Source organism: Chenopodium album, chromosome 9 (genome assembly GCF_948465745.1).
Source record: "Chenopodium album chromosome 9, dcCheAlbu1.1, whole genome shotgun sequence".
NCBI classification, from domain to species: domain Eukaryota; kingdom Viridiplantae; phylum Streptophyta; class Magnoliopsida; order Caryophyllales; family Amaranthaceae; genus Chenopodium; species Chenopodium album.
Window position 1 is genome coordinate 5,943,149 of NC_137842.1, and position 25,760 is coordinate 5,968,908.

Here is a 25,760-nt window from a genome sequence, read left to right on the forward strand (position 1 = left end):
AAAACCAAATCGAACCGAAAACCAAACCGAATTAGTAATTCGGTTTGGATTTTTTAGAATTCGGATTGGATCGGTTTGGAAAAATTTAAAAATATGGATTACATACGGAATGGATTTGGTTTGGGGTTTAAAAAAACCGAAGACCGAATTACAAACCGAATTTCGACCCATTACGTTAAGCCTTTATCCAACCACTTTCCCCTTTCATATATAAACTTTAAAAAAAACCTAATTTTTAATTCTCCTTTCTTAATATCTTACTCTCTCACAAAGAATGTTGTTAACAAGAAATGATTGTAGGAATTTTCTGGGTGAAGTTCGGGTTTTAGATTTGAATGTTGCAAAAGAAGGGAACAAATTTCGGTTTGGATTGGATTCTAATTTGAAAAACCGAATTAATTCGGTTTGGATTGGATTGGATTGGATTGAATCTTAAATCGGTTTGGATTCGAATTGAGATTTCCGAAATTGAACTAATTCGGATTGGATTTGGTTTTGGCTATAATCCAAACCGCAAACCGAACTTTCACCCCTAGCACTCCTAAACCCTTTTGAAATACGGTATACGTAAACTACTAAAATTGAGTAGTAGATTCTTGTTTCTTAAAAAAAAAAAAAAACAAAAAAAAAAAAAAAAAAAAAAAAAAAACTATCACAAATACCTCAACAATTTAAAGGCAGTAAAAGAAGGGAACTATGGAATAATTGGTGGTCATAGAGTTTTGTAACACAAAGTCATGATCTCAATACAAGTATTAGATTCACCAGTTACTCAGCCTTCCATAAGGATACCGGTGGAGTTTCCGAGTTCTTCCAGGTGCTCGAAAGAGATGCATATCGATCACCCTTAACAGTGTTCTCAGAGACGAGGGATTCTAGCTTGGTCATTTCCTCCGAAGTTAGCTTCACAGACAAAGCGTCAATGTTCTGGTTGAGGTTCTCAATCTTGGTAGTTCCAGGAATGGGACACACATCTTGTCCCTGGTGATGAACCCATGCAAGTGCTAGCTGTGCTGGCGTACATCCTTTTTTTGCTGCAATTTCTGAAACTTGTTCAAATATGTGTTTGTTGTGTTCCATATTCTCTGGGCGGAATCTTGGAAAGGACTGGAAGGATAGACATACAAGCATCAATATGGAGAAAGGACCATTGCTCTAAATAGATCTTTTCAAATGTCATGCAATAGGAAGGTATATAACATGTATACATCGAAGTTGAATCTTCCATGCATCAAACACTTGCATATTACTCACTCGAAATATATAATTTGTTTTACCTTGAGTACCCAACTCCAAAACTATGTTATTCCGTATTTTAACTTGCTGTAAAATACAGGATGAGTCAAAAATCTCTCCTGCATTATTTTCATTGTACCATTGTTTTGTTTATATACAACAGCAAAGAAAAAACATCAGCAAACTATTTTTCGTGTTTTAAATGGATTGCAAGCTGAAGCCGGAGGGAAACATTTGAAGTAGGGATATATAAAAATGTAAGTCGTACCTGCCGCCTGTCCTCCTTAGTAAAGCTCTCCACAATTTTAGGTCCGTAAGAGAGAAAGCCCCTGCCAAGAGGACTGTATGCCACAATTCCAATACCAAGTTCCCTAATGAAACGTCCAAAATAACAAAATCAGAGCTGTAATTCTTAAGATTTTTACATATGATTTATGGAGCATCAAAGAAGTCTTACCTGCAGGTAGGGACTATTTCGGCCTCCACATCTCTGGTCCACAAGGACCATTCCAGCTGAACTGCTGTTAATGGGTGCACAGCGTGTGCTCTTCTAATAGTTGAAGCTGATGCTTCAGACAGACCGATGTACTTGATTTTTCCCTCTTCAACCAGTTTCTTAAGTTCTCCCATCTGTAAAAGCATGTAAAGAAAATAAATGAGTTTATCACAAGTAGGAAGCTGAATATGTTTCAGTGGTGGAATTCGACCTCAGAATGCTCTTGTGCCCACGATTATATAGAGGACTCAAGTAACTCAACAGTAGTGCAAATCTTGGCTGGATTGAGTTGGAGAAAAAAACATCCAAAAATCTCAAAAGCATACTTTGTATATTGTTTGTATAACTAACAGAAGTTCTAAACAGAACCCCTTGGACATTTTCAAGATGCCCCATTTCTTAATGGCCTAGAATAGCTTGGAAATTATGCAGAGGGTAATTTCACAACCCTTTCAATGATCAGCTTATGATGCAGAGGATATACATTAACTGTAGTGTAGTTCCAGGAGCTTTCGGAGATCTGTAACCACTATAGGGTGGCGAGGACTTTGGCTTCCTTGTTTCAGGTGAAGAGAAGTGGGTGGTAGGCTTCATAGGGGTTACCGTGGAGTATTAAGCCAAAATTTGATTTGTAATACTCGTACTTAATTTAATGTTGAAAATTAACCAACCAAAGACATCATAATCAATGTACATGTTGTATGTCATCAATATGTCAATGGACTTTAGGGAACACCTACAAATTTTCACCTCTTAGTCCAACAATGTTATGTGTTTCTCTATTATCTGTCTGTTTTATAAGCAAAATGTAAATCTAGAAGTGTTGTACGAGTACGAACCGTGATTTCAATGGGAACTTTAGTATCAATGCGGTGTTGATAATAGAGGTCGATGCAATTAATTCCCAGACGCTTCAAGCTTCCCTCACAAGCTGCCCTTACATATGCAGGATCACCCCTAATCTCCATTTTCGGCCCAACATTGTTAATCCCGAATTTTGTTGCCAACTCCACTTTCTCCCTCCATCCTTCCTTCAATGCCTGCACAAGATAAAAGGATTAAAGGCTAAGAACTGAAGCTAGTATACGGATCATGTCGTGTCAGATTCATGTTTGTGTCGAAAACCTCTAAATAAAGTGTAAAAAAGAAGCGATGGCATTACCTTGCCAAGGAGGATCTCATTAGTATGAGGTCCATACATGTCAGAGGTATCAAACAGGGTGATGCCGGAGCAAACAGCATGGCGAATAAGATTGATCATATCTTCTTCGGGTTTAGGAGCACCATAAGAAAAAGACATTCCCATACAACCAAGACCTTGACTAGACACTTCTAACCCCTGAGAACCAAGCTTCATCCTCGGAACAACCGCGGCCATTTTTATCAGTTTCTTGCTTTAATCTCTGTTATCCTTTGCTTGCCTTTGTTCTTACTATGTGTGAGTAAGTGACTCCATGAAGAAGGCTGTCATATTTATAAAGATGATGATAAGAAATGATATCGTAAGTAATGAAGTCATGGAGATCAAGATATGGTCCCCCCATATAATTAAAAGAGTCAGTAATGTTGTTTGTATGTTCAATTTCAATACAACTACTCCTATCGATTATTGTGCAATGAACAATTAAAATATAATAATTCTGGGTCACTTTCTTGGCCTTTAAAATACGAAGTAAATTTGAGTTTTACATAACTATGAGTCTATGACCATTATTGTCTTATTATTGCATTAAATTATATACGAAAAGTTATAAAAAGTTGATAATTAAAAAATATAAATTGATATAGATTCAAACCATTCAATATACATTCTAACATACAGTATGTTTAGGGTCTGTTCTCATTGACTGAACTCAGCTGAACTGAACTGAGTTGAGCTGAACTGAAATGAATATTTTATAAGAGAAAGAAATTAGGAGCTGAGCTGAACTGAATTGAATTTCAACGTATGAGAACAGACCCTTAATATATTTGTAGAAAAATATTGGTCAAAAATGAAAATGTCAAAATAGTGCAATTTTATTTGAAACAAAGTTAATAACTTAATACTCCGGATAAAACAGGATTATTACTTTATCAACTTTCTGAATCTGTTTCCATATCACTGCTTTTGTACCTCCAATGGCCTGGCTAATGTCCAAACATGACTTCATCTCCGATCTTCCAAACTTCCAAAGTACATGAGTGAAAGGCCTTGCCTTTAAAAATTGTTGAACAATACGGCATTTCACATACTTCAGTGATGAATCATTCACTTTGCTTTCCCTCTTCCTAATGTGATTCTTTTGTTCACTAAAATGTTTCACAAAACAAAAGGTCAGACTGCATCCATAGTAGTTTTTGAGTTTTGACCAACAGAAGGCTATCCAGATTTCACTTATAGTTTGATCCCTCGATAGTTGGCAGTCTTAGACTCTTTAGGCCTCGCCTTTGTTCTCATACTATGGTATTAAGGTACTTTTTTTCCTTTCAAATGGCATATATTACTTTGTATACCATTCGATTCCTCTTTCCCTAGTGTTTTGTCGCCTCATGAACAATCACCTCTGAGATCTAAATGTCAAGGAGAGTTCTGAACTTTACTCGTCTTTTAACGCTTCCCATTCTATCATAGCCAATACCAATTTTACTATGCAACAATTTCATTGCCAAATCTGCTTTTCCTGCTTTTCTCAGGGAATTGATCAATATAGTACGAACTCTCCCAGGTATCTCTCGGCCCCTATCAACAATCCCATCAGCCAATTTACAAGCCTGCTCAATGCGCCCTGCTTTACACAGTGCGTTAATCATATCTTCACAGGTATTTTCAGGTATGACACCCATAGGTGCTAGGTCATCCAAAATTCTGCAAGCCCTGGTAACCTTACCAGAAAGACAAAGTCCGATTGCAAGAACTCTGAAAGAAGCTGCAGTAGGTGCAACTCCCTTATCAATCATCGTATTCCACATCTTCAACGCTTCTTCATTCTTGTGTTTTTTAAACAATCCATCTATGAGTATGGTGTACGTATAAACTGTCTGGTCACAACCCTCATCATCCATCTGATCAAAGAGTGTCAAAGCTTCATCAATTTTGCCACATTTTGCAAGAGCATCGATCATTGCATTATAGCAATAAGAATCACGAGTGCAACCCTTCACAGCCATCTCTTCAAATAGCCTTTCCGCTTCCTTAATTTTCCCTCCCTTGCCTAGTCCATCAATAAGAGAGCAATATATGGTAGCATTTACACCAACCCCATCATCTGTGCATACCCTGAAGTATTCCATGGCCTCTTCCAGTCTACCATTCCTGCACAACCCATTGATAATGGCGCCATAAGTAACCTCATCAGGAGAAAGACCCTCTTTCTTCATTTTCTCCAAGAGACTTATAGCATCCTCCACATTTCCACCCTTGACATACGAATCAATTAACGCAGTATATATTGCAACGTTAGCCTTACATCCCCTCTGAACCATGTCCCCAAAAACCACATTTCCTTCGGCATACTTCCCACCCTTACAAAGCCCACAAATCACCAAACTATAAGCATGAGGTGGGATTTCCAATCTCTTCTCCACCATCTCATGGTAAAGAGACAAACAAGCATCAAAATCACTCTCTCCATAACAAAGCTGTATCAAAGTCATGTAAGTAATCTTATCAGGCTCTACATTTCCAACCTCCATCTCTTTCAACATCCCCATCGCCTTCCCGGTCTTCCCAGCCTTACTATACCCTTTAATCAAAGTATTATAAGTAACAATATCAGGCCGAGTTTTCCCATTTTGCATCACCTCAAAAACCTGCTCGGCCGACTCGATAAACATAGAATTCACAAGGCCATTCATAAGGAAATTATAAGTATACAAGCTAGGTTCAATCCCATTATCCTTCATTCGACGCCAAACCCACAACAATTCCTCAACCATTCCCAAATTCCCAAAACTCTTAATCAAAGAATTAAAACAATTCACATTCATAACAAAATCCAACCTCTTAAACCTACCAAACACAATCTTAATCCTATCAACATCATTTGAAACACCCAAAACATCAATCATAGTAACATAACATTCAAGCTTATGATTATAATTCTTTTGCTTACCAGCCCAACAAAAGAAGCGAAAAGCAGTATCTGGGTTCGTTTTCACCTGAGTTGAACCCAACACAAAAGCAACAAAATTAGGCGTTAATCTAATCAAAAACTTATTACAATAATTACTCAAATTAGACTCCATTAATGGTGAACCATCGAGGAGTTCAAGGATTCGAGAAACCCAAATGGAGGGTTGGAGATTTTGGTGGGGTTGTAAAACGACGCCGGAGATGTCAGTGAAGGGTTCGATCCATTCAGGAGGTGGGAGTGAAGAAGTAGTGAAGAATACCCAATTGAGTTCAGGGTTTGGTCGAGGGATTTGGAGCTGGGGTTGGGAGTTTGAGGTTGGAGGAAAGAGAAAATAATGGCGGGGAACGCCATTGATGAAGGTGGAAGCTCTTAAGAAGGTTGAAAATGGTGTGAGAAGAACAAGGGGTTTTCTCATTTTGAAGGGTTTTTAGAGGTGATTGTCTTCTCTACTTCTATATACCAAAGCCATGAGTTTCTTAAGTTTAACTTTGTTCTTCTAAATGGTTAAGTCTTGGCGCATAGCGCCTATTGATTTCAGCGTATATAGGATGACAATTTTGCAATTAAAAAGTTCTGTTCTGATAACTTATACTTTAGTGGTACATTATACATGCATAATGGTACATTATAATGTACCAATAATGTACCATTAGAGAGTCAACTTTTTCCAGAAGTTGAAAATTATATGATGGTAAAAAGTACCACTACACTCGTAATAGTCCACTAAACATACTATTCAAACAAATTATACTTTAGTGGTACATTATACATGTATAGTGGTACATTATACATGTATAATGGTACATTATAATGTACCACTAGAGAGCCAACTTTTTCTAGAAGCAAAAATTGAATCAGCAGAAATTACTTCCTTACCCTCCTATTTACATAACTCGCCCATAGGTGCTATGCGCCTAGACTCACTCCTTCTAGATCAGAACTTAATCATTTCTTGTACTAGTAGTCTAGTACAACTTTTTTTTTTTTTTTGACAAAGAGAACTAACAAAAAATTAAAAAGTGAAATGAAGTAAAATTCTACGCCTAGTTGCACCAGCAAGAGAGTGAGCCTCAGCAACCGATGTCCTAGAAACCTTCTGAACATGACACGTTGAGAAGGAGGAGATAACATCCCGGATTTCCTGAATTGTCCACATTACCGAAATATCAGCAGTTCTAAAATCTTGGATCAACTGAGGAATAGACATGCAGTCTGTGAACATGTAAATGCTCGAGAAACCCCGATGTCGAGCATGCTTAAGACCGAAAAGACAAGCCTGCAGCTCAGAATGAAGAGCAGAACTAGCCATACAGGCCCGAGCTCCACCCCCAATGCAGTGGGAAAAAGAGGGATCCAAGAAACACCAACCCGCACCTGCATTATGATTTTGTCGATCCCAGGCACCATCAAAGAGCATAGAAACTTCACATAACATGTTAGGATCACCTCGTAACACCAGTCTCTCAGAGGGAGCAGAAAACCCAGGGGGAACACTAGTAGAACAACTAGAAATCTCACGAGCCTTACCACTTCTAGTGGACCATTCCCAAGCAAGATCCAAGACAAAATGAGGGGAATAAATCGCCGATCGAAACCGAACATTATTCCTAGTAAGCCAAATGGCCCAGCAAATCCCAAAAAAACGATCCAAAGCAAGTCAATGCTTAGCCTCCGCAAAGCTGGAAATAATGCCAGAGAACCAAGCAGAAAAAGGAAAAGAAGTATCAGGCTTAGGGAGCGACCCCCAGTCCATGGAATCCCATAAACTACTAGAGAAAGGACAATCCCGAAATAGATGTCCCACGGACTCCGAAGAGACATGACAAAACACACATGTGGTATCAATCGGAATGCCCTAATTAAGAGCAAGAACCTTTGCTGTCGGAAGAGCATTATGTAAGACCTTCCAAGCTAGCAATTTCCACTTTGGAAGAATAGACAAACCCCATAAACGTTTCCACCATGAAGAATCAGTAGAAGTACTCTGAAGGGAAAATTGCTGAGACAGGAGGGCTGTATAAGCAGATTTGGTCGAGAACGACCCATCCCGAGTACAACTTTTAATGTTACGCAGATTGTTTGATTCATGTTGATGAATATATTCGTTTACAAATCAAACTTTTATCGTGATACAGTCTTTCCGCCTCTTTATTAGAGTTTCTTTTTTACTTCGTATTTTTCACGGGAATTAAGGTTTTTGGTAGATTCCTTAACCAAGTACAAAATATATTACTTGCATTAAATAACTAGTGGGAGGAAAAAAAAAGAGAGAATAAATAGTGTGTCATAAATGAACATTTGGCACAAAAAATCAGAAAATTTGAGGATAATTTGAGGGTTAAATTAGGAGAACGAGGTTAAAATTGTAAAAAAAAAAAAATCACTTTTTTAAGAAGGAAAGTTTCTTATAATGGGACTTTGATTTTGATTTGCCAAAAAAGGAATAAGGGATTCTAATAAAGAGACGGATGGAAAACTGAAATATAAGTAAAAATTTAACGATAAATAGTGTGGATTAAACGTGTAAAAAAGGGGAAGAACAAAAGAAATACAGGGAGTAACTAGAGTATAATTACTTGTTAACTTTACCTTAAAAATCCTTGGTCTTCATTATAACAGATTCTAGGTGCCTCATTTTTTCTCCCGCATGAGAGTGATTGGAAATTTGGAGTATTTAGTAAGAGAGATATGTTATTATATTTTGTAATGAAAACCTTACATGTATAGGATCTACCACCTAAAATTATTTGCATTCAATAGGTGAAAGTTTCACATTTACGAATTTTCTCTATTGGATATCTCAATCCGTGATACATAACTTTTCCTCTCATATTCATTTTCCTTACATCTTGGAAAACACCTCCCTCCACCTTCATCAAACTCAATGTTGATAGTTCATTTTGTAACAAACTCAACAATCTTAAGAGTTATCATGAGACATAGTAGCGAAGCTTTCATCAAGACATGTATGTTAAAGTTCGATAACACCAAGGCATTCATAAAGAAAATCACATTGCTTCATAATGTAGTTCAATTAGCAATTTAACACTTTAGCTAGAATTCCATAAAATTCAAATTGAAAGTGACATTTTACAGTCATCAACTCAATAAAAGGCATTTGATCACTCTTGTGGATGATAGAGCACATTGTTGACGACACGAGTTCTCTTCTCACTTAGTTTCAAAGTAATAGTATCCATGAGGCATATTGCGCGACAAATTAGATCACTTACAGAGGGTCATTTAATAATTGATAATATGGATGTCTATGTTTTAATAATTCTAGTTCATCTACTATTCTTTATTTTTTTTTTGACACAATAATATTCTTTATTTTGATTTAGTATAAATTTCCACTGTAAAGAGGGGTTCTTGATTTTTTTTTTCTTTTACCTATAAAAAAACAACTAACTGAAAAAGGAGGCACATAAACAACTAGAAAATTAGTTTTATGCATGAACACCATATGTTGCCAAACCCCATGTTTTGCGTAGCAAGCTTCTCCTTTTTTCCGTTTGTCTTATTTGTAACAAAAATTCCCACATTAGTACCACGCGGTGAATCTGTATTATTCTATTTGAATTCAAACCTTATTTTTCTTGGTCATAACTTAACTTTGTCCATTTTTAATCCTTAATTTCTTCCTCGTGACTCTTATTTGCATTAATTTGAACTAGTTTAGTCATCCAAAGTCATTAAATAAGTTACTCCTCTGTCATTTAATTTAATATATACATTGTGGTGCATAGATTTACATAATAGATCAATATAGATCAGTTGTGAGATTCATGTTAAATCGAGTCATATTTGGGTGATGAGTCATTTGGTTTAAATTTGTCTCAGATCACTTTAGTACTCAATTAACAACAAATAAATCACGGAAATAGAATAAATCGATGTTAAGATATATTTATGAATTCGATTAAGGTTAATTCAATCTCAATTTACCTTAATTTCATACTTATTAGATTCGAATACGATTGGAATATGAGACGAGTGTCAGATTAGATAAAGAGAAAGTGTTGAATACTTACACCGAAGGGAGAAATTGGTTGTCAAACTCAAACAATAAAGAAAAAAGGAGTGAAAAAAGAGAGAGGGAAAGAGAAGAAGAAAAGTACATAGTGTCAAACTCACCAAAAAAGCCCTACACTCCCCTCCAACCTCTCCCATTTTGCTCTCTCCCTCTTCTCTTCTTCTTCCTCTCTCTCTCCTCTTCTCTTCTCCCCCCTTTTCTTTCTCTCTCCTCTTTCTTCGTAGATCAATTCAAAGTTTCAATCTTTTTCCCCAATTACATCATTGTCCCTATTCAATTTTACCCAATTTTCCCTCTTTTTTTTTAGGGTTTTTTTGAATTCTTCCCAATTCATACAGAAACGTTAATTTGATTGAGGAAAATTCGTGTTTGTTTGTTGTTGGAATTGGGGTTTGATTTTTTAGGGTTTGGAGGAGGGGGTGTGAAAATGAGCGGTGGGGTTAGGGTGTCGTCAACCATCCCTAACAATGTGAAAAAGACGATCCAGAACATCAAAGAGATCACTGGAAATCACAGTGATGAAGAAATTTATGCAATGCTTAAGGATTGTTCAATGGATCCTAATGAAACCACTCAAAAGCTCCTCCTTCAAGGTTCGTCTTGCTCGCTATTTTATCCTGTTGATCCGTGTTTCGGCTCGATTTCGGCTTCAATATATTGTGTGTGTGTTTGTTTTTGCTTTGGTGGTTTTGCTGTACCTTACAGGTCAATTGGGTGGTTTAGTTTTGAGTTGGGTTGGTTTATGAGCTTGCTCGGTTTTCGATTCGTTGATTGCTGGTGTTTTATTTTTTCCCCTGCTATATTTTGCTTTATGTAATGGAAGAACCATGTAGCATCATGCAAGTCGGTTATAGTTACCTGAGTGCTCCCCGCCTTGCTCTCGGAAGCAGCCGGTTACTGTAGTTTGTACACTTTAGTGAATGTCAGCTTGAACACAAAACTGTATGAGCTAGTTCACTTATATGTTAGGTGTCTTTACTAATTTGGGAATTTGGAATTTTGGACCTCTCTATAGTGTACTTATATCGAGTTGTGGTCATGGCATTTAAGTTTTGAATTTTGAACAAGTTAAAGATGGAAAAAAATAGTTGTTGTTGTAGATGTGCTTGCTTTATGAGTGATTGTGTCAATTAATTATTTGGCAATTTGGTAGTTATTGGAAACTAGTTGTTATTTAGGTCCTTTTGAAAATCTGAATGGAAAGACTTGGTATTCCATTATCTATAAATACTCTTTATTTGAAATGTAAAAAAGAAGCATGCAAATTACAAGGCCGTATTGAAATGAGTTGATGGGAGGTGCGAAGTGGTGCTCACTTAGTCCTATCCCACACCATGGGTATGATGACCTTCGTTAGATGGGTGCAAGAAGGCCTGTTTGATTTTCAAGAGTTTCATGTTTTATTTGACGTGGAACCTGATACATGTAGAACTTGTATTATAATTCAAGATGCACTGTCAAGAAAGAAAGCCTCTTAGTTGGAAAGATAAATTTACTACTTTATATTGCCATTTTTGTTTTAGATGAATGATGGAAGGTCATTTTTGCTTGAAGTACATTTGGGCTTGTCTAGTGGTTTTAAGGAACCTGTTTGATTTTCAAGAGTTTCATGTTTTATTTGACGTGGAACCTGATACATGTAGAACTTGTATTATAATTCAAGACGCACTGTCAAGAAAGAAAGCCTCTCAGTTGGAAAGATAAATTTACTACTTTATATTGCCATTTTTGTTTTAGATGAATGATGGAAGGTCATTTTTGCTTGAAGTACATTTGGGCTTGTCTAGTGGTTTTAAGGAATTAGTTAGATTTAGTTATTTTATATTTCAATAAATGAAGCTGAGTTCTTTGAGGTGAATCAAGGCTAGAGGGAGGCTTGTGAGTGGGGGCACACAACTGGATTAGGGCCAAGCATATGGTTTACTTCACATGACTATTTAAGGTGATAGGGTAGTTAGATAGAAAGGTGGAAGATTGCAAGGATGGATGTGCCCCTATGATCGTGCACTTGCCTTTCATCATGATTTTGGTTGTATTTGATTTAATCCCTTCATTTTTGGTGTTTAATGGTTTCAAATAAGATTTTGAGATCACAAAAGTTTCCTTTTCTATTATTTCACCCTTTTCTAATACTTCTCCCTTTTCTTATCCCACCCTGCCACGGCCCTCATTTTATTCTTTTAAATAGTCCATGACTTGATTGGAAAACTTCCTTATTTACTTGAGAGTGAATTTGCAATTTCCATTGAGAAAGTTATCATATTATTAAGTCACCTTTTGGAGTTCTAGATAAATATTATCACATTATAGTTGAATTGTAAAGTGCAACCTCTAGGTTGACTTAGGCACTTTAGCATTAGAGGAGTACCTCTTAGCACACTATTATTGTTGTGGATTTTCTTCTTTTTGATATTGTATTCCAAAGTATTTTGATAATGTTGGGAATATACGTGACAATCTATGACTGAAAAGAATTTCCCCTTATACCTTGTAGGCATCTTCCTTGTATTCTCTCCTTGTGTAGAAGTAAAGACAATGCAATAAAAGAGTGCAACCTGATTCCCAAGATCGAAAAGTGGGAGATAGTGTGGGATTAGAATGAGATAATAAGAGACTTTACTTGAGAGGGCTAGTGTGAAAATAATTTTGAGACAATTAATAATGGCAAGGGTGGAAAATATTATGAAAGGGAAGGAGTAATCTAAAAATAATGGTAAATGAAAGTGATAACATGGGAATCCCTGAGTAGGTTGAAAATTATTTACACAGGAAATTCCTAATAATGTATTTGTAAAGTTTGTGAACTTGTGTGTATGCAATGCTGATTTGGGGTAGTTGATTTTTTTTAATTAGTTGCTGATGCAGAGTAGTGGTAGTTATGCCTTTTCTCCAGTGAGCTGGTTTTTAAACTGATTATTTCTGTTTGCATTGACATATTCTGATATCCATGTGGCTGCACAGTTGACAACTGCGGTAATAGGCATATTAGGTTAAAGAACTAGGTTTTTTTCAAGTCTGTTGAAAAGTCTTAGTTTTGAAGTTTGATGTTGGAGCGATTTAATATTCTCCTTACACTAATGGGATACTCCTCACATTTAGTTTGCCCACTCTGCCAAAAAGCAAACCACACCATTGAAATGATGTAAAATGCTCATGGTATCCACACTTTCTACAGGGAGATCTAGTTTGTTTCCTGTTTGAATACTAAGATGATTTGATGGCGTTTAGTTTGAAGCTTGGTTTAGGTTTTAGTAACTTGACATATATATATATATATATATATATATATATATATATATATATATATATATATATATATATATATAAATTTATGACCCTTTTAATAAGCTATTGAGAATAATCATTCCTTTAATTGTCGTTCATATATGTATTGAATTTGTGGCAGTTGCAAACTTATACTCTTTATTGAATTTTCTGCATTACTCTTTGCATTCTTACGCTGTTTTTGTGTTCTTTAGATACCTTCCATGAAGTGAAAAGGAAAAAAGATCGGAAAAAAGAGGTAAGTCTTGAAATTAGTGTATTTAATTTAAATTTCTGAAGTAACTTTGTGAATTTGTGAGTGCTTATGTAGTAGTACTTTTTTATGTAAGCAATTATTGGTTCAGTGTGGCTGTCTAGACCTTTTACTATCAGTGAGACATTGACGATAAATGTGTTTATAGGTTATTTTGGTGTTTTTATTTTTTTAAATGATAATATTTATCCGTTTCATATTTTGTAAGCTTGAATATGGCTGTTTCTCTCTCATAGTCATTATAAGTCATCGTCGTCCATTTATTTAATGTGTACCGGGATTAGAGGAGGTAAATAAATTGTTTGTGTGCGCGCGCGCACGCGTGCTGGTTTAAAAAAGAGTAGGTTAGCATTTTGGGGAATAGATGCATGACATTAAAATTATTTCTACTGGTGTTACTTATTTTGTAAAAGAAGATTAAGTTGTTGCTGGTAAAGGGAAGTGGAAAGACTTGGTGCTTGTTTTGCTGACCAATGTATTCTTGTGAATTGGAAGGAAGAACATGAATTTGTTTGGTTTACAGAAATATTGGAATTTGTAATCTTTAGGAAGCTCTACTTCCCACAAAATGGAGGAAATTATTTACCTAGATTCCTTTACGTAAGTGAACATTCCATCAGCAACCAAACAAAAAATAATAGTTCCTAGTACATTTGAAAATTAAATTTGTAGGAAATACTACCTCCGTTCCTTAATACAATGCCTCTTTTGAGCATTTATTCCTCACATAATATAGAGAAAGAGGCATTGTATTAAGGGACGGAGGTAGTACTATTTTCTATGCATAATAAACAAGCACTTGGTTTTGAATAAATTGGCATAAACAAGGGTTGGCTTTAGCCAATTTTCATCAATTTTTATAATGCATCGATGGGAGATAATATTAGCTTGAATTGGTTTTGGATTTTTGACTGAAAAGTAAAAACCTTTGTATAGTAGAAAATATAACGTTACATGTGTCACCGCTTTAAATCAATACTTTTTGTAATGGAGATCCTTTCTAAGACTGGGAACAATTAATACTATTACTTGGAGACTCTGTTCTGTTTGCTGTTTAGAGTGGCTTTGAATTAGTGATATTGGCATTCAAACCCCTTTTTAATTTCCCACTAAGGTATCTGCCTTTTGCTCCTGCAATGCCCCTATCCTTGACCATGCTTTTTATGGGTTGTGCTTTCCATAGACCCATCTCTATGCCGTGTGTAACTTCTATTGGGATGAATAAAGCTAGATGTGTGTGCAGTGCTACAGTAACAACAGTGTTTCTAGATCTTACTCATTGAACCATTCAAGGCAGTCCAACCCTGATGCCCAAATATCAGTTACATTTAGAAATTTAAACCTTAGAACTGGAAAAGACTTCCAATTTCAGCTTTTATCTTTCTTGGCATTGAACATCATTGATCATCATTTGTCTCAACCTACTTTAGAGTCACCAAGTCAGCATTAGTTTTAGGGGTGATTTGAGGCGCTGCTGGTAGCATTATTCTTAATTTGGATAAATTATAGTTACTTGAGCTTCATTGATTTTTCTTCATCCATACATTAGTTTAAGGAGGTTTTAGAAAGTACTTCTTAATAGTCCATTTGGAAAAGCCTTAGACTATCGAGGTATCAAACAATGCATGCTCTATGACTCTGTGTATCATTCATTGTTTTGTAACCTCTGTGATTGGCGTTATGCTGCTCGTGTAAGGGGGAAAGTGAAGTTTATCGATTGATTTTCCCATTGTCATAACAATGTTTTCTTTTATTGCAAACCTTTGGGATATTGGCTGAAGGAATCATGCTACTTGTATATTATATCGTTCTTGTAAGGGGTTTAAAATTCTTAAGCTATTTCAGTTTCCAAATTTTATTACATCCGTTCCTTTAAGGCTCTCACCCACTTATGTTAGTGCTTTTTCCTATTTTGAATTATTTGCTACTCTTTTTCCTGCTTCATCTTACACAAACTCCACTTATGACACTCTCTTTCCTACTATATCTTATACAAAACCACCTGTTAAAATCTTTACATTTCCTTACACATGACCCAATTGCTACACTCTCTCTGCTACACTAGTTGGTTTTGTTTTTCTGCCTGTTGCACTTGTTTGATACTTGTAATTGGTGGGACTTTCTGCACTGAGACGGTCATTGTTGGCTGCTGCACCTGTTGTTCGGATTGCGTTTTGCATTCTGAGTTCTTATTGTGTTTGTATATTACAGAGCCAGACTGGCCGAGAAATTGTTGATTCACGGTGGAGACCTGGTCCTCCAGGACGGGGTGGTCGTGGTGGACGTGGTAATTATGCATCTCGTTATGCAGCACCAGGTGAGTTGAAGATTATTCTCTATTGAGTTTATGTCAATATTGCTCTGTAGAAATTTATCATATCTAAAACTTTCTGGAAAACTATTTTGACCAAATGTTTCTTTGTTTAGATTAATATAACCACACATAATGTTTAAATTGCACATCTATTTTTTCTGCTGTTACTAGTTATAGTAGCTGTATGCTTTTCAAAATTTTGGCTTTTCTCATGTTGTTTTGTTTTCTAGAGTTTTGATAACTTTTATTTGATATGATATTTGTAGTTTCTTAGTTTTCAGTTTTTTTTTTTTTTTTTTTTTTTTTTTTTTTTTTTTTTTTTTTTGTTGGTGTGTGTGTGTGTGTGTGTTTGAAATTCATGATATGTTTCGTAATAAAAATAAAAAATTAGTCAAACTTATTAGAATCATCATGATTTTGTAAACTGGCAGGAAAAAAGTGCCAACCACCTTTTCTGGTTTCTTATTTTTTGTTTTATTAGTTTTAAAAAGAAACAAAAATTAAATAAAATAAATAAAAACGAAAATGAACAGGGCAACAGGCCCTTACATGCTATACTACTGTGGTTTTCATTTTTTAATTTGTTCTGATCTGTATTATGAATCATCAATGTGAATTTTGGGACATCGTTTTCAGATGCTGGCGGTGGCAGAAGTAATCCTGCTAAGGAGAATGGAATCACCCAATCTTCTAACAAAGCTGGATCTATTTCATCTCCTTCATTTCAGGAGACAAAAAGAAAAGAAGATGGAAGGTTACATCTTGTTGAAATTGTTCCTTTAAAGCAACTATTCATATACGGTCTTGTTGCTGGCGTCACAACCTTTACATGTCTATACTCTTGTTTATCCTCTACAGCTCTGTGACAGAGATGCCCAATGGTCCAGTTAATGTAGTTTCAGGGGGTACTAAAGGTGCCAACACCTTAAGTGGGGCCAAGGAACTTGAGCTTGAGCCACAGACACGGAGTGGTGGAAGCAAGAAATCGAACATGGTGTCTGGAGTAAATGTGGAATCTATTTTGGCAGCAACCTCCCCAGCTGTTGGTTTTAATGATACAGATGTCCCTGCTGGTGCTGGCACCATTAAACGTGATGTTGAAATCCAGCACTCGCATGTGGAGCCAAATTCAAATACTTCTCCTGAAAACAAATCAAATGCTGGTGATGGCCGTTGACCAATATATAGTTTTAGGGGTTTCTTTTACTTTTTTTTTTATTTATAAAAAACCGAGGTTTTTTGTTTGTATTTGTATGCTTAATTTGCTCCTGATGTTGGTAACTTTGATGTCAGGCAAAGTGGGTGCCAAGTCACATGCTGTGAAGAATCAGTCTACAGAATTGTTGCAGCCTTCATCATTGAGTCATGGAAGCTCAAGTAGACCTTCCTCTAACTATGGTAGCCGTTCACAGCAAGCTTTGGGCTCTCAAAAAGGTATACCTGTTCTTGTGTTCGTCAAGATATCTGTTGCTCCTGACTGTTTAGTGACAAAACTAAATTCTGTTATAACGTGTTTCAGTTCTTTCTCAGTTGAGTTGTAGGGCTAGCCTTTGGTATTGGATGGTGTTAGCACTAATGACATGCTTTTAAAGTGAATACCAGCCTGGCTTTCTTTGCCAACTCAATGGGAGTCATTCATGCATTTACTTTACTTCACTATTGGATTGTATTATCTAGGAACAAGCTCTTTGTTGTGCTTGGGACCCCCAGGTTTACCCAGAATTTCCGCTTGCGTGGGAGAGAGTCTAAGGAGGAGTTGCCAGTCGCAACTCACAACATGCCTATTGCAATTCTGTGGTGTTGATAATTGCTTGATTAGAACTGAAAGCATGCATCTTTACTTCTTTGTCACGTTTATTATGTTGGATAGGGATACTTAGATAATGTCTTTGTGACTAAGCTTGCTGGGCTTTTAAAGATTAATTCAGTTAAAGAATTGATTGTAGCTGGATTATACTGTCATATGCATTTGCTGTCTGAGGGCAACTTGCTCCCTTGCTATGCCCTTTCTAATTTTGAAATGTCTTATTTTTCCGCCTGATGTCAATAGGTGCTCAATAATGAATTTACGCAACCAACTTTTTATGTTTCAGTGGGGCCCAATAAGGAGTGGAAGCCAAAGGTGACCAACACAAATACTGTTCAAGGACTTAAGACACCAGCTGCACCTGAAGGCTCCAATAAATTAGCTGAATCTTGTGCAGACACTCAATCCATGGAAAACATAACTGATTCAGCTTGTGCTACCAACAAGCTAGAGAAGAAGCTGGAAGGTCTTTTACATGTGAAGGATGCTGAGCATGTTATTATTCCAAACCACATACATGTACCTGATGCTGTGCGGACTGGTTTGAGTTTTGGAAGCTTTGATGCTACTTTTGTTATTGCTTCAAAAACCTCCAGCGAATCTGAGGCTGAAAACTTGAAATCCGTTTCTGAGACAGAACAGGCAATTGAAGAAACAGTGGAGGAGGCTGCTAGGTATGAAACTTTTTATACATTTTCTCTTACAATATACAATCAACTTGAGGATTATTTGCTGTCAGCCTATACCTGCCAGGATGCCATTCTTCCTTTTAAGTGTTCTTTGTCTTTTTCCCTGATATGTCACTCATTTAATTAGTCTTGAATCATTGCCTAAGTTACTGGCACAGTAAGATTGTGTGGTTGGTTCTATCATCTGGCAAGGAGGATTATGTTTTTGTTTGGATGTTCTTTATTTATTTATCTATTTGTGTGTGTTTCATGGCTGCTCCTTTGAATATTCAAGGAAGAATACTTTGAATTGGGTAGTGTACACATATTTAATTGCCAAATATGTGAATGTGGACAGGGTTAGAGGTGTTATCGTTATGTCTTGTTATCTTGGTGATACTGTTGCTCATATGGTCTAGTCATACGTATAAATGTATTCATCTGTTGACTGTGCCCAGTATTGTGAGGATTGCTTCAATTTAAGCTGCAGAACTCCTTGGCTCAGCATTCTTTTAATTCTCTCGAGTGGCACTCTACTTTGCTTTAAGTTGGTCATCTTTTCTCAGTTGTGTAAGGGAGAAAAGTAAGAGATATGTGAGGAGAAGAGATAGATGGATGGTGATGGAAATTCTTTTCAACTTGAAACTCCAGAATTTATTTGCTAACACTGAACTGTTGACCTTATATTCTCTCAGTATTGTAAATTAAATTCAATTAAACTTATTTTACTTGGCCTGAACTTTCTTAGACTATTATTTGATTTCTAAGATTTTGACTGAGTTTTTTAACCTTGAAATGTGTTTATTTGAACTTATTAATTATTATTCCCTTTGTCCCTATTTGTTTGCTTCATTGCAATTTTGTGAGTCAAAATTTAAAAACTTTGACCATAAATTATCACTAATCCATAAGATATAGCAGTCATGTGGGATCTTGTTGGATTTGTTTCAATGTTACTTTTAAACAATCATATATTTATAATTTTTGGATAAGCTAAATTTGAGATATTTATGTTTTAAGATGTGTTTTGGAGAGCTTGAAAAGTCAAAATGGTTCAAGCAAATAGGGGCAAAAGGAGTAACCTTAAAGTGGTCTTTAGTAAGAATTTCCTAATTTGAATACTCTGAATTGAACCTATATTTGCTTATTAGATCTAGGACTTGTATCTTTTAAGGTGAGAATAATGATTTGGCTTAATTCTAAATAATTAAGAAATGCACCATTGCCTAGGTTGTGAAAATGGCATTGAAGTTGGACTCAGGGCCATGGTCTTATATCTTGGCCTATCTTGACCCATTGTAACGGTTTTTTATTTTATCATGACCAATATATTATGAGGACGGAACAGGTGCAAATCATCTACATCGCCTGCAAAGGTGGTTGTGCAATCGTTTCCACGATTGTGAATGCTTATGAGTTTAAAACAATATATATTGGGCCGGGGTGGTCCAGTGATCAGTGCTTCTTCTAAAGCATTTGGCTTTACTCTGGTTTCCTCTTAAAGATTAAAAGATATCCCCCTGCATTATTTTATAGTTACTTATTTATCTGCTAATATGTATTAAGGATCTTGCTTACAAGCGCCCCAGGCGGTGTAATTAATGTTAGTTTTACTCTAATATTTCCACTTTTAATTCTCTTATCTAACGCCCCGGGGGCGCTCATTAGCATTTGCCATATATAATACAGATGTTATTATGTATTTATGTATAGTATAAACTTATTTGTCTTCATCTATCTTTTCAAAATATCAAATTATTATAATTTTTTAATATAGATAATTAGAAATGGTCAAAGTTGTGCATCACCAAACATGAAAATCGATATGAAACAATTGAAGAAATCTGAGTAGTATGTTCTATATCTCTGCTGGCATGATTTACTATTTAAATTTACTGTGTATGTTATATTTTATGTTTGAACAAATATCTGATGTGCAATTTTATTAAATTTTTTTATTTATGGAGATAATATGCTTTGAACTTGTGTTCTATCTAACCTAAAAATTTTCAATCTTAATCTGCAGTCAGAGCACATTGTCGCCTGAAGAGGAAGTTGATTATGCTGATCGTTCACAATCGCCTAAGCCTGAGGAAAACATGTCATCTGGTGATGTCAACGCTCCAACTAATTCTGTACCTGATTTCAGTGACTCAAAGGAGACAGTTAGTGGTCCTCAGCTTTCTAATGTCCATGCTTCTACCAATTATAATTTTGGTCTGTTGCCGCCAATGCTTGGCAACCCATTAGGATCACAAGAGGCCTCAGAGACACAACTTCGTGATGCTTCTAGAGCTTCTAGCTTTGTAGTAAGTGCTTTATTTTCCTTGCTGATGTCAATTTGGATCTTTGGTCCGTTGGATGTTTGATCCTGCTAAACAGTTGATAGGCAGATGTAGGGGGTGGGTCATGTGTGTGTAATATTTCCAAAATACTTGTATCTCATAGATTGTACTGCTACAATATGTTTACAATATCTATATTTCACCTTTCGCCCCCTGTTGTTTGGGTAAGATTATTGATGTACTAATTTGATTTACTGGTCAGGTGCAACAACCAGTGGATCCTTCAAGCTTCTATGCTCAATTTTATCGCTCTGGAGCAGACAGTGATGGTCGTGTGTCCCCCTTTCCTGCACATTTGGCTGCTGCGAAGTACAATGGGAATGTGGCAGTCCTGCCTTCACAATCTCCAACAGAGGTTTGTATGCTCACTTCATTAAAGAATTTCAAAGCATAGGGGGCTAATGGTGCAATGTTAAAATAGAGCATGCCATCTCCTTTTATTGATTATTATACAGTATACACCCTCTTATTAAACGACAGATGATCATCCTCTGTAACTGGGACCTTAAACATTAGAGGATATTGTTGAATTGTGGAAGGCCTGTTGAAGTAGTTTTCATGTTTTTATTTATTTTAACCTTCTTTGTTATTGCAAACATCTAATATGATACATTTGAACTGTCATATTTGACACTTGTCCGTACTTGTCCTTGAGTAGGTTTTTAAATGGCTTGAAGCCTTGAACTGTAGTTTCTTTTGAGGTTTCTGGACTCTGGTCCAAAACTTGATTATATAAGGGTCTTAAATCTGATAAAAATGGTGGATGGTAGACATGTCATTTGCTTGGAAAATTGTTTATTTATGGAACTTGAGTGAAGTCGTTTTGATTTTTCTGAAGTGCCCTTGGTAGTTTGTTTTGTACAGTTTTTATTTTTTATTTTTAAATTTATCAGATCAATATTGATTTTATTTTGTTAAGTAATTCTTGCATTTATGCATTTGTATCCTGTTTATTCCATTTGCAGGGCGGAAATTCTATGGTCTTGTCAACAGCAGCTCAAACACCACTTGTAACTCAAGCTGCTGGTGTAATGCCAAACTCTATAGGTGTCACTCAACAGCCAATGCCTCTTTTCCGCCAACCAGCTGGAGTTCATATACCTCATTACCCGCCAAATTATCTTCCCTATGGCCATTATTTTCCTCCATTTTATGTCCCACCTCCTGCCATGCATCAGTTTCTTGGTAATCATCATGCATTCCCTCAGCAAGCTCAGCCTGGCAATGTATATCCAGCACAACCTGCTCCTGCGGCGGGCCCGACTGCAGTTAAATTTCCAATGTCTCAGTATAAGCCAGCAAGTAATATTGGGAACTCAATGCACATGGGTATAGGTGGAGGTTATGGACCATATGGGGCCTCACCAGTAGGTTACAGTTCTGTTTCAGCTTCTACAGCTGGAAATTCAACAGCAAATGAGGATCATGCTGCATCCCAGTATAAGGATAATAATATGTATATAACTGGGCAACAGGTTAGCTTGGTCTTGCCATTTTATTTACTTTATTTCTTTTTATAATTGTTATATTCTTTCTATTTTTCCATAACTACCCAATGCCCCCTTTTTTTTTTTATCGGTTTTTAAATACACTATTATTTTTGGCTGTCTTGCATTTCTACTGGTTGTGGGATGATTTAAAATTCTATTGTGTTGCAGAGCGAAGGATCTACTGTCTGGATTCCTGCACCAGGTCGTGACATTGCCAATTTACCTGCAAACTCTTTCTACAATCTTCCTCAAGGTCAGCATGTGACTTTTGCACCTACCCAGGCTGGCCAAGGTACCTTTGCCGGCATTTACCATCCTGCTCAAGCAGTTACAGCAGCTAGTGTGCATCCCTTTCTACAACAATCCCAGGCCATGCCTGGGGCTGTTGATATGGCGGGTGCAACAGCTAATGTTTATCAACAATCTCAACATGCACAAATGAATTGGCCAAATAACTACTGATCTGGAACAAGTGCCCTTTTCTTGTAAGCTCGACAAGATCTTTTGATGGTGGGAGTTCTCTGGGATTGACAATTGCTGAAAATATCAAAAAGATTATATGGGGGTTGTATGTGAGGACATAACATCATAAAAGCAGGCCGAAGGATTAGCCAAAGGTATCTTCTGGTGGTGCTAATAGCATAAATTGAGGTATAGAATGACAATCTGCCATTGACTAAATATTACAAATTTTTAGCTAGCTTGGGGGGGTGATATGAGCAGGTTTCTTTTTCATTCTGTTGGTATATGGTTTTCTGATCTTCCCCAGTCATATTTAAAGTTTTTGTTTTAAAAAAAAAAATTCAAGTTTTGTATTAGAATTTACTTGAGTGACTGGCAAGGTATTTTTCGAAGTTTATGAAGGTTAGGATTTATAAAGAGGTCTAAGATGTAGGTTAGTTGGATTCCCCCTTTTTCTCCATTTTCTTCTTTCTGTTCTCTTATTTGTAAAGTGAATTTTGTTGGGAAGAAGAGGATGTATTGAATGAACTGAAATTGTTGTATTTGGTATTAAGCAAAAGCAGTTCGCAAATTGTCTCACTTGATTATCTCTCTTGTTTCCTTGAATTTTCTAGTAAGAGCTTCTCTTTGATCTCATAAGCTGTCTGCACTTGCTGCCTTGAAAAATTGTAGTCGCGTATTACAGCTTTTGTACTTTAGAAATGGTTTTAGTAGATTTGGTGATCTTATCTTGTTGAGGTTTTTTTGGTCAGTTTTCATTTTAAATTGAAGAAACGTCTGTTATGAGATATATTTATAGTCCATATAAGTTGTAATTTCTTAGAACTTTCTTACCCATTCTTTATGAAGGTTTTATGCAATGCTGTTGTGCTAAACAGTTGGGTTTCGATCATGTAGTGGATGTCCTGACTATGTAATTTATGTAGTAGATGTGGTGAATGGTGATGGTCCTAACTTGTAAGTAAGCTAATGGGTTTGTAGGGGTCATACGTCGATCATTATGGCTAACGATCTTGTTTGGCAATAAGCATTCGGTTGCTGGGTGTGTTGTCTGGTTCGACCAATGGTTTAGCTATTGGCTGTTTGTATTTTGAAAGAATGGTAAAATCTGGCAAAATGACTTTAAAGACACCGTTAATAAAAATATATAGAAGGCAACCATGATATCTACAATATAGAGTATAGACATTAGACAACGATTACTTGGAATGTGGTATATCAAGTCACCAAGGATGTTTTCTCATAAATCACAGTAGGAAACAGAACATACATAATGACTTTCGAAGACACCATCTTAAAGTCATGGTCATTGATTAAACTATAGTTTGGACATTATTAACGAGGAATGTTATTAAGCTATATCATAAGCATAGTGACATATTTTGTATGAAATACTCATACATTACATCCGAGATTTAAGTAGGTAAAGGTTACATATATAATTGTGCACGTGACACCTATATACAAATTTAACTTGGCATGCTTTTAGTGGCTAGAATAATAGGCCCAAATTCTATTAAATTTCAATTTAGATTTGACTCATAACCTTCTTCCCTCTTTTAATGATGTGTTAAATTTCTAAGGGGGCGTTTGGTTCGCAGAGTGGTATAGGTTTGGAATCAGGAATAAGGTTAAGGTGGTATCGGGTTGGAACTTGATACTTAATACCATGTGTTTGGTTCAATTCTGGAATGAAATATCATCTCCTTAATTTCATATATTTGATACCTAAGGGAATGGAATGAGCCAAACCCACCTTCCTCCCAAGGTTTCTAAACCTCATACCTCATGGGTTTGAGGTATGAGTTTAAAAATTATATTTTTGACAACCAAAGATATGGTATGGGTTTTGGTCAGTCTAAACCCATACCTAATACCTATAATCCGCGAACCAAACGACCCCTAATAGTGTTGTATGTAGAGACAACTTGTCAACAATATGTGTTGCCAAAAAAAAAAAAAAAGAAAGAAAAGAAAAGTGAACCGAGAGCAAAAGGAAAAATAAAATGAATTACAAAATCAACTCATAAAAGTCAACCATATGAAATTCGATAAGTGATATTCACCTGTTACAACTTGTCATTAAAGTTTATGCCCATTATGTATAAATAATTTCTTGAACCTTTATTTGTATAAAGACGAATTTTCTGATTTTTTTTTTTTTTTTTTTTTTATCGATCAACCATGTAGAAAAGACACCTTTGCTTTCTTATCTACTCGGATTGTGCTATATTGGTCTCTCTTCTCTCACTCGGATGGCGTCTCATGTAGGTCTGTACAAAATTATCCGAGAATTCGAAAATTCGATAATTCGATCTGCAATCGATCCGAATTTTTGGATATTCAATCCGAGTTTTCATTTTAGATCGGATATCCGATCCGAAAAAGCGGATATCAAATGCAGATTTGGATATTAATTTTCAAAATTTCAAATATCCAATATCCGAAAGATATCCGAAATATAAAGCCTAAAATAGTGAAATATATATAAAATTTATAAATTGTTCATATAAAACTAACCTTGTATTATTAACTTATTATAATATTATTAATATATTTGATGATAATATTTATTGCAAAAAGACTACTATTTTATTAAAATATGTTGTACAACTTAGGGATAAAAAAAACGGTAAAATTAGTGAAATTTAGAAAGTAGTCATAACAATTTTACTTAATATTGGATAATGGATATCCGAAGCATCCGATCCGAAAATTTTGGATATCCGAATATCGAATATCCGAATATCGAATATCGAGTATTCGGATAAGATATCCAATCCTTGAACAGGCCTAAGCTAGTCTCATGCATTTGGTTGCTTCATGATATTAGGACAATTCTTTTGGATTTTCTTGCTAGATTCGTAAGGTTTCTCGTTGGGTTGCTCCAGCTCATTGGTTGGCTATCAAAGCTCGACAACGTTAATTTTTTTTTTCCTTTTAACTTTGTTTTGTTCTACGGGCTTGTTTTCATATGTTTATTTTCAGTTCAGTTCAGTTTAGTTTAGTTCAGTTCAGTTCAGCTCAGTTCAATTCAGTTCAGTTAAGCTCAACTCCTAATTTCCTTCTCTTATAAAATATTCATTTCAGTTCAATTGATTTCAGTCTATTAGAACAGGCCCTACATCAATCGATCGTCCCTGCAGGCGCCAGTACGCTGAATTGTATAGCTGTTTTGTAGGAAAGAGCATAGTATAGAAAAATAATGAACATATAGCTATAGTGAAAAGAACATACTATTAAAATGTAATGA

The 25,760-nt window shown here is 35.9% G+C and overlaps 3 protein-coding genes across 3 annotated transcripts; 1 reads left to right on the forward strand and 2 right to left on the reverse strand.

The window, feature by feature from the left end:
• Window positions 1–629: 629 nt before the first annotated feature.
• LOC145558323 (putative aldo-keto reductase 4) lies at window positions 630–3,188 on the reverse strand. Its single transcript, XM_081619532.1, has 5 exons — window positions 2,895–3,188; window positions 2,572–2,772; window positions 1,694–1,866; window positions 1,505–1,607; window positions 630–1,107 (listed from the first exon to the last, which is right to left on the reverse strand). Exons 1-5 carry the CDS (start codon window positions 3,108–3,110, stop codon window positions 769–771), a joined length of 1,032 nt encoding a protein of 343 aa, XP_081475658.1. The 5' UTR covers window positions 3,111–3,188; the 3' UTR covers window positions 630–768.
• Window positions 3,189–3,662: 474 nt separating this feature from the next.
• On the reverse strand, window positions 3,663–6,308 carry LOC145558322 (uncharacterized). The gene has a single exon (XM_081619531.1). The coding sequence runs from the start codon at window positions 6,260–6,262 to the stop codon at window positions 4,286–4,288; it is 1,977 nt and encodes a 658-aa protein (XP_081475657.1). The 5' UTR covers window positions 6,263–6,308; the 3' UTR covers window positions 3,663–4,285.
• A 3,658-nt stretch (window positions 6,309–9,966) lies between these two features.
• LOC145558324 (GBF-interacting protein 1-like) lies at window positions 9,967–23,086 on the forward strand. Its single transcript, XM_081619533.1, has 11 exons — window positions 9,967–10,476; window positions 13,363–13,406; window positions 15,633–15,738; window positions 16,372–16,489; window positions 16,594–16,898; window positions 17,029–17,169; window positions 17,829–18,216; window positions 20,237–20,519; window positions 20,758–20,910; window positions 21,521–22,030; window positions 22,214–23,086. The coding sequence occupies exons 1-11, from the start codon at window positions 10,311–10,313 to the stop codon at window positions 22,505–22,507; spliced, it is 2,508 nt and encodes an 835-aa protein (XP_081475659.1). The 5' UTR covers window positions 9,967–10,310; the 3' UTR covers window positions 22,508–23,086.
• The last annotated feature ends 2,674 nt before the right edge of the window (window positions 23,087–25,760 follow it).

Bases quoted from the DNA above. Each gene is read 5' to 3' on its own strand.
- LOC145558323 (XM_081619532.1), bottom strand. From the start codon at position 3,110: ATGGCCGCGGTTGTTCCGAGGATGAAGCTTGGTTCTCAGGGGTTAGAA. The intron at 2,773-2,894 runs GTAATGCCATCG...TATCTTGTGCAG, and splicing joins ATGAGATCCTCCTTGGCAAG to GCATTGAAGGAAGGATGGAG. The intron at 1,608-1,693 runs GTAAGACTTCTT...ACGTTTCATTAG, and splicing joins GAAATAGTCCCTACCTGCAG to GGAACTTGGTATTGGAATTG.
- LOC145558324 (XM_081619533.1), top strand. From the start codon at position 10,311: ATGAGCGGTGGGGTTAGGGTGTCGTCAACCATCCCTAACAATGTGAAA. The intron at 20,520-20,757 runs GTAAGTGCTTTA...TTTACTGGTCAG, and splicing joins CTAGAGCTTCTAGCTTTGTA to GTGCAACAACCAGTGGATCC. The intron at 20,911-21,520 runs GTTTGTATGCTC...TTCCATTTGCAG, and splicing joins CTTCACAATCTCCAACAGAG to GGCGGAAATTCTATGGTCTT.
- LOC145558322 (XM_081619531.1), bottom strand. From the start codon at position 6,262: ATGAGAAAACCCCTTGTTCTTCTCACACCATTTTCAACCTTCTTAAGA.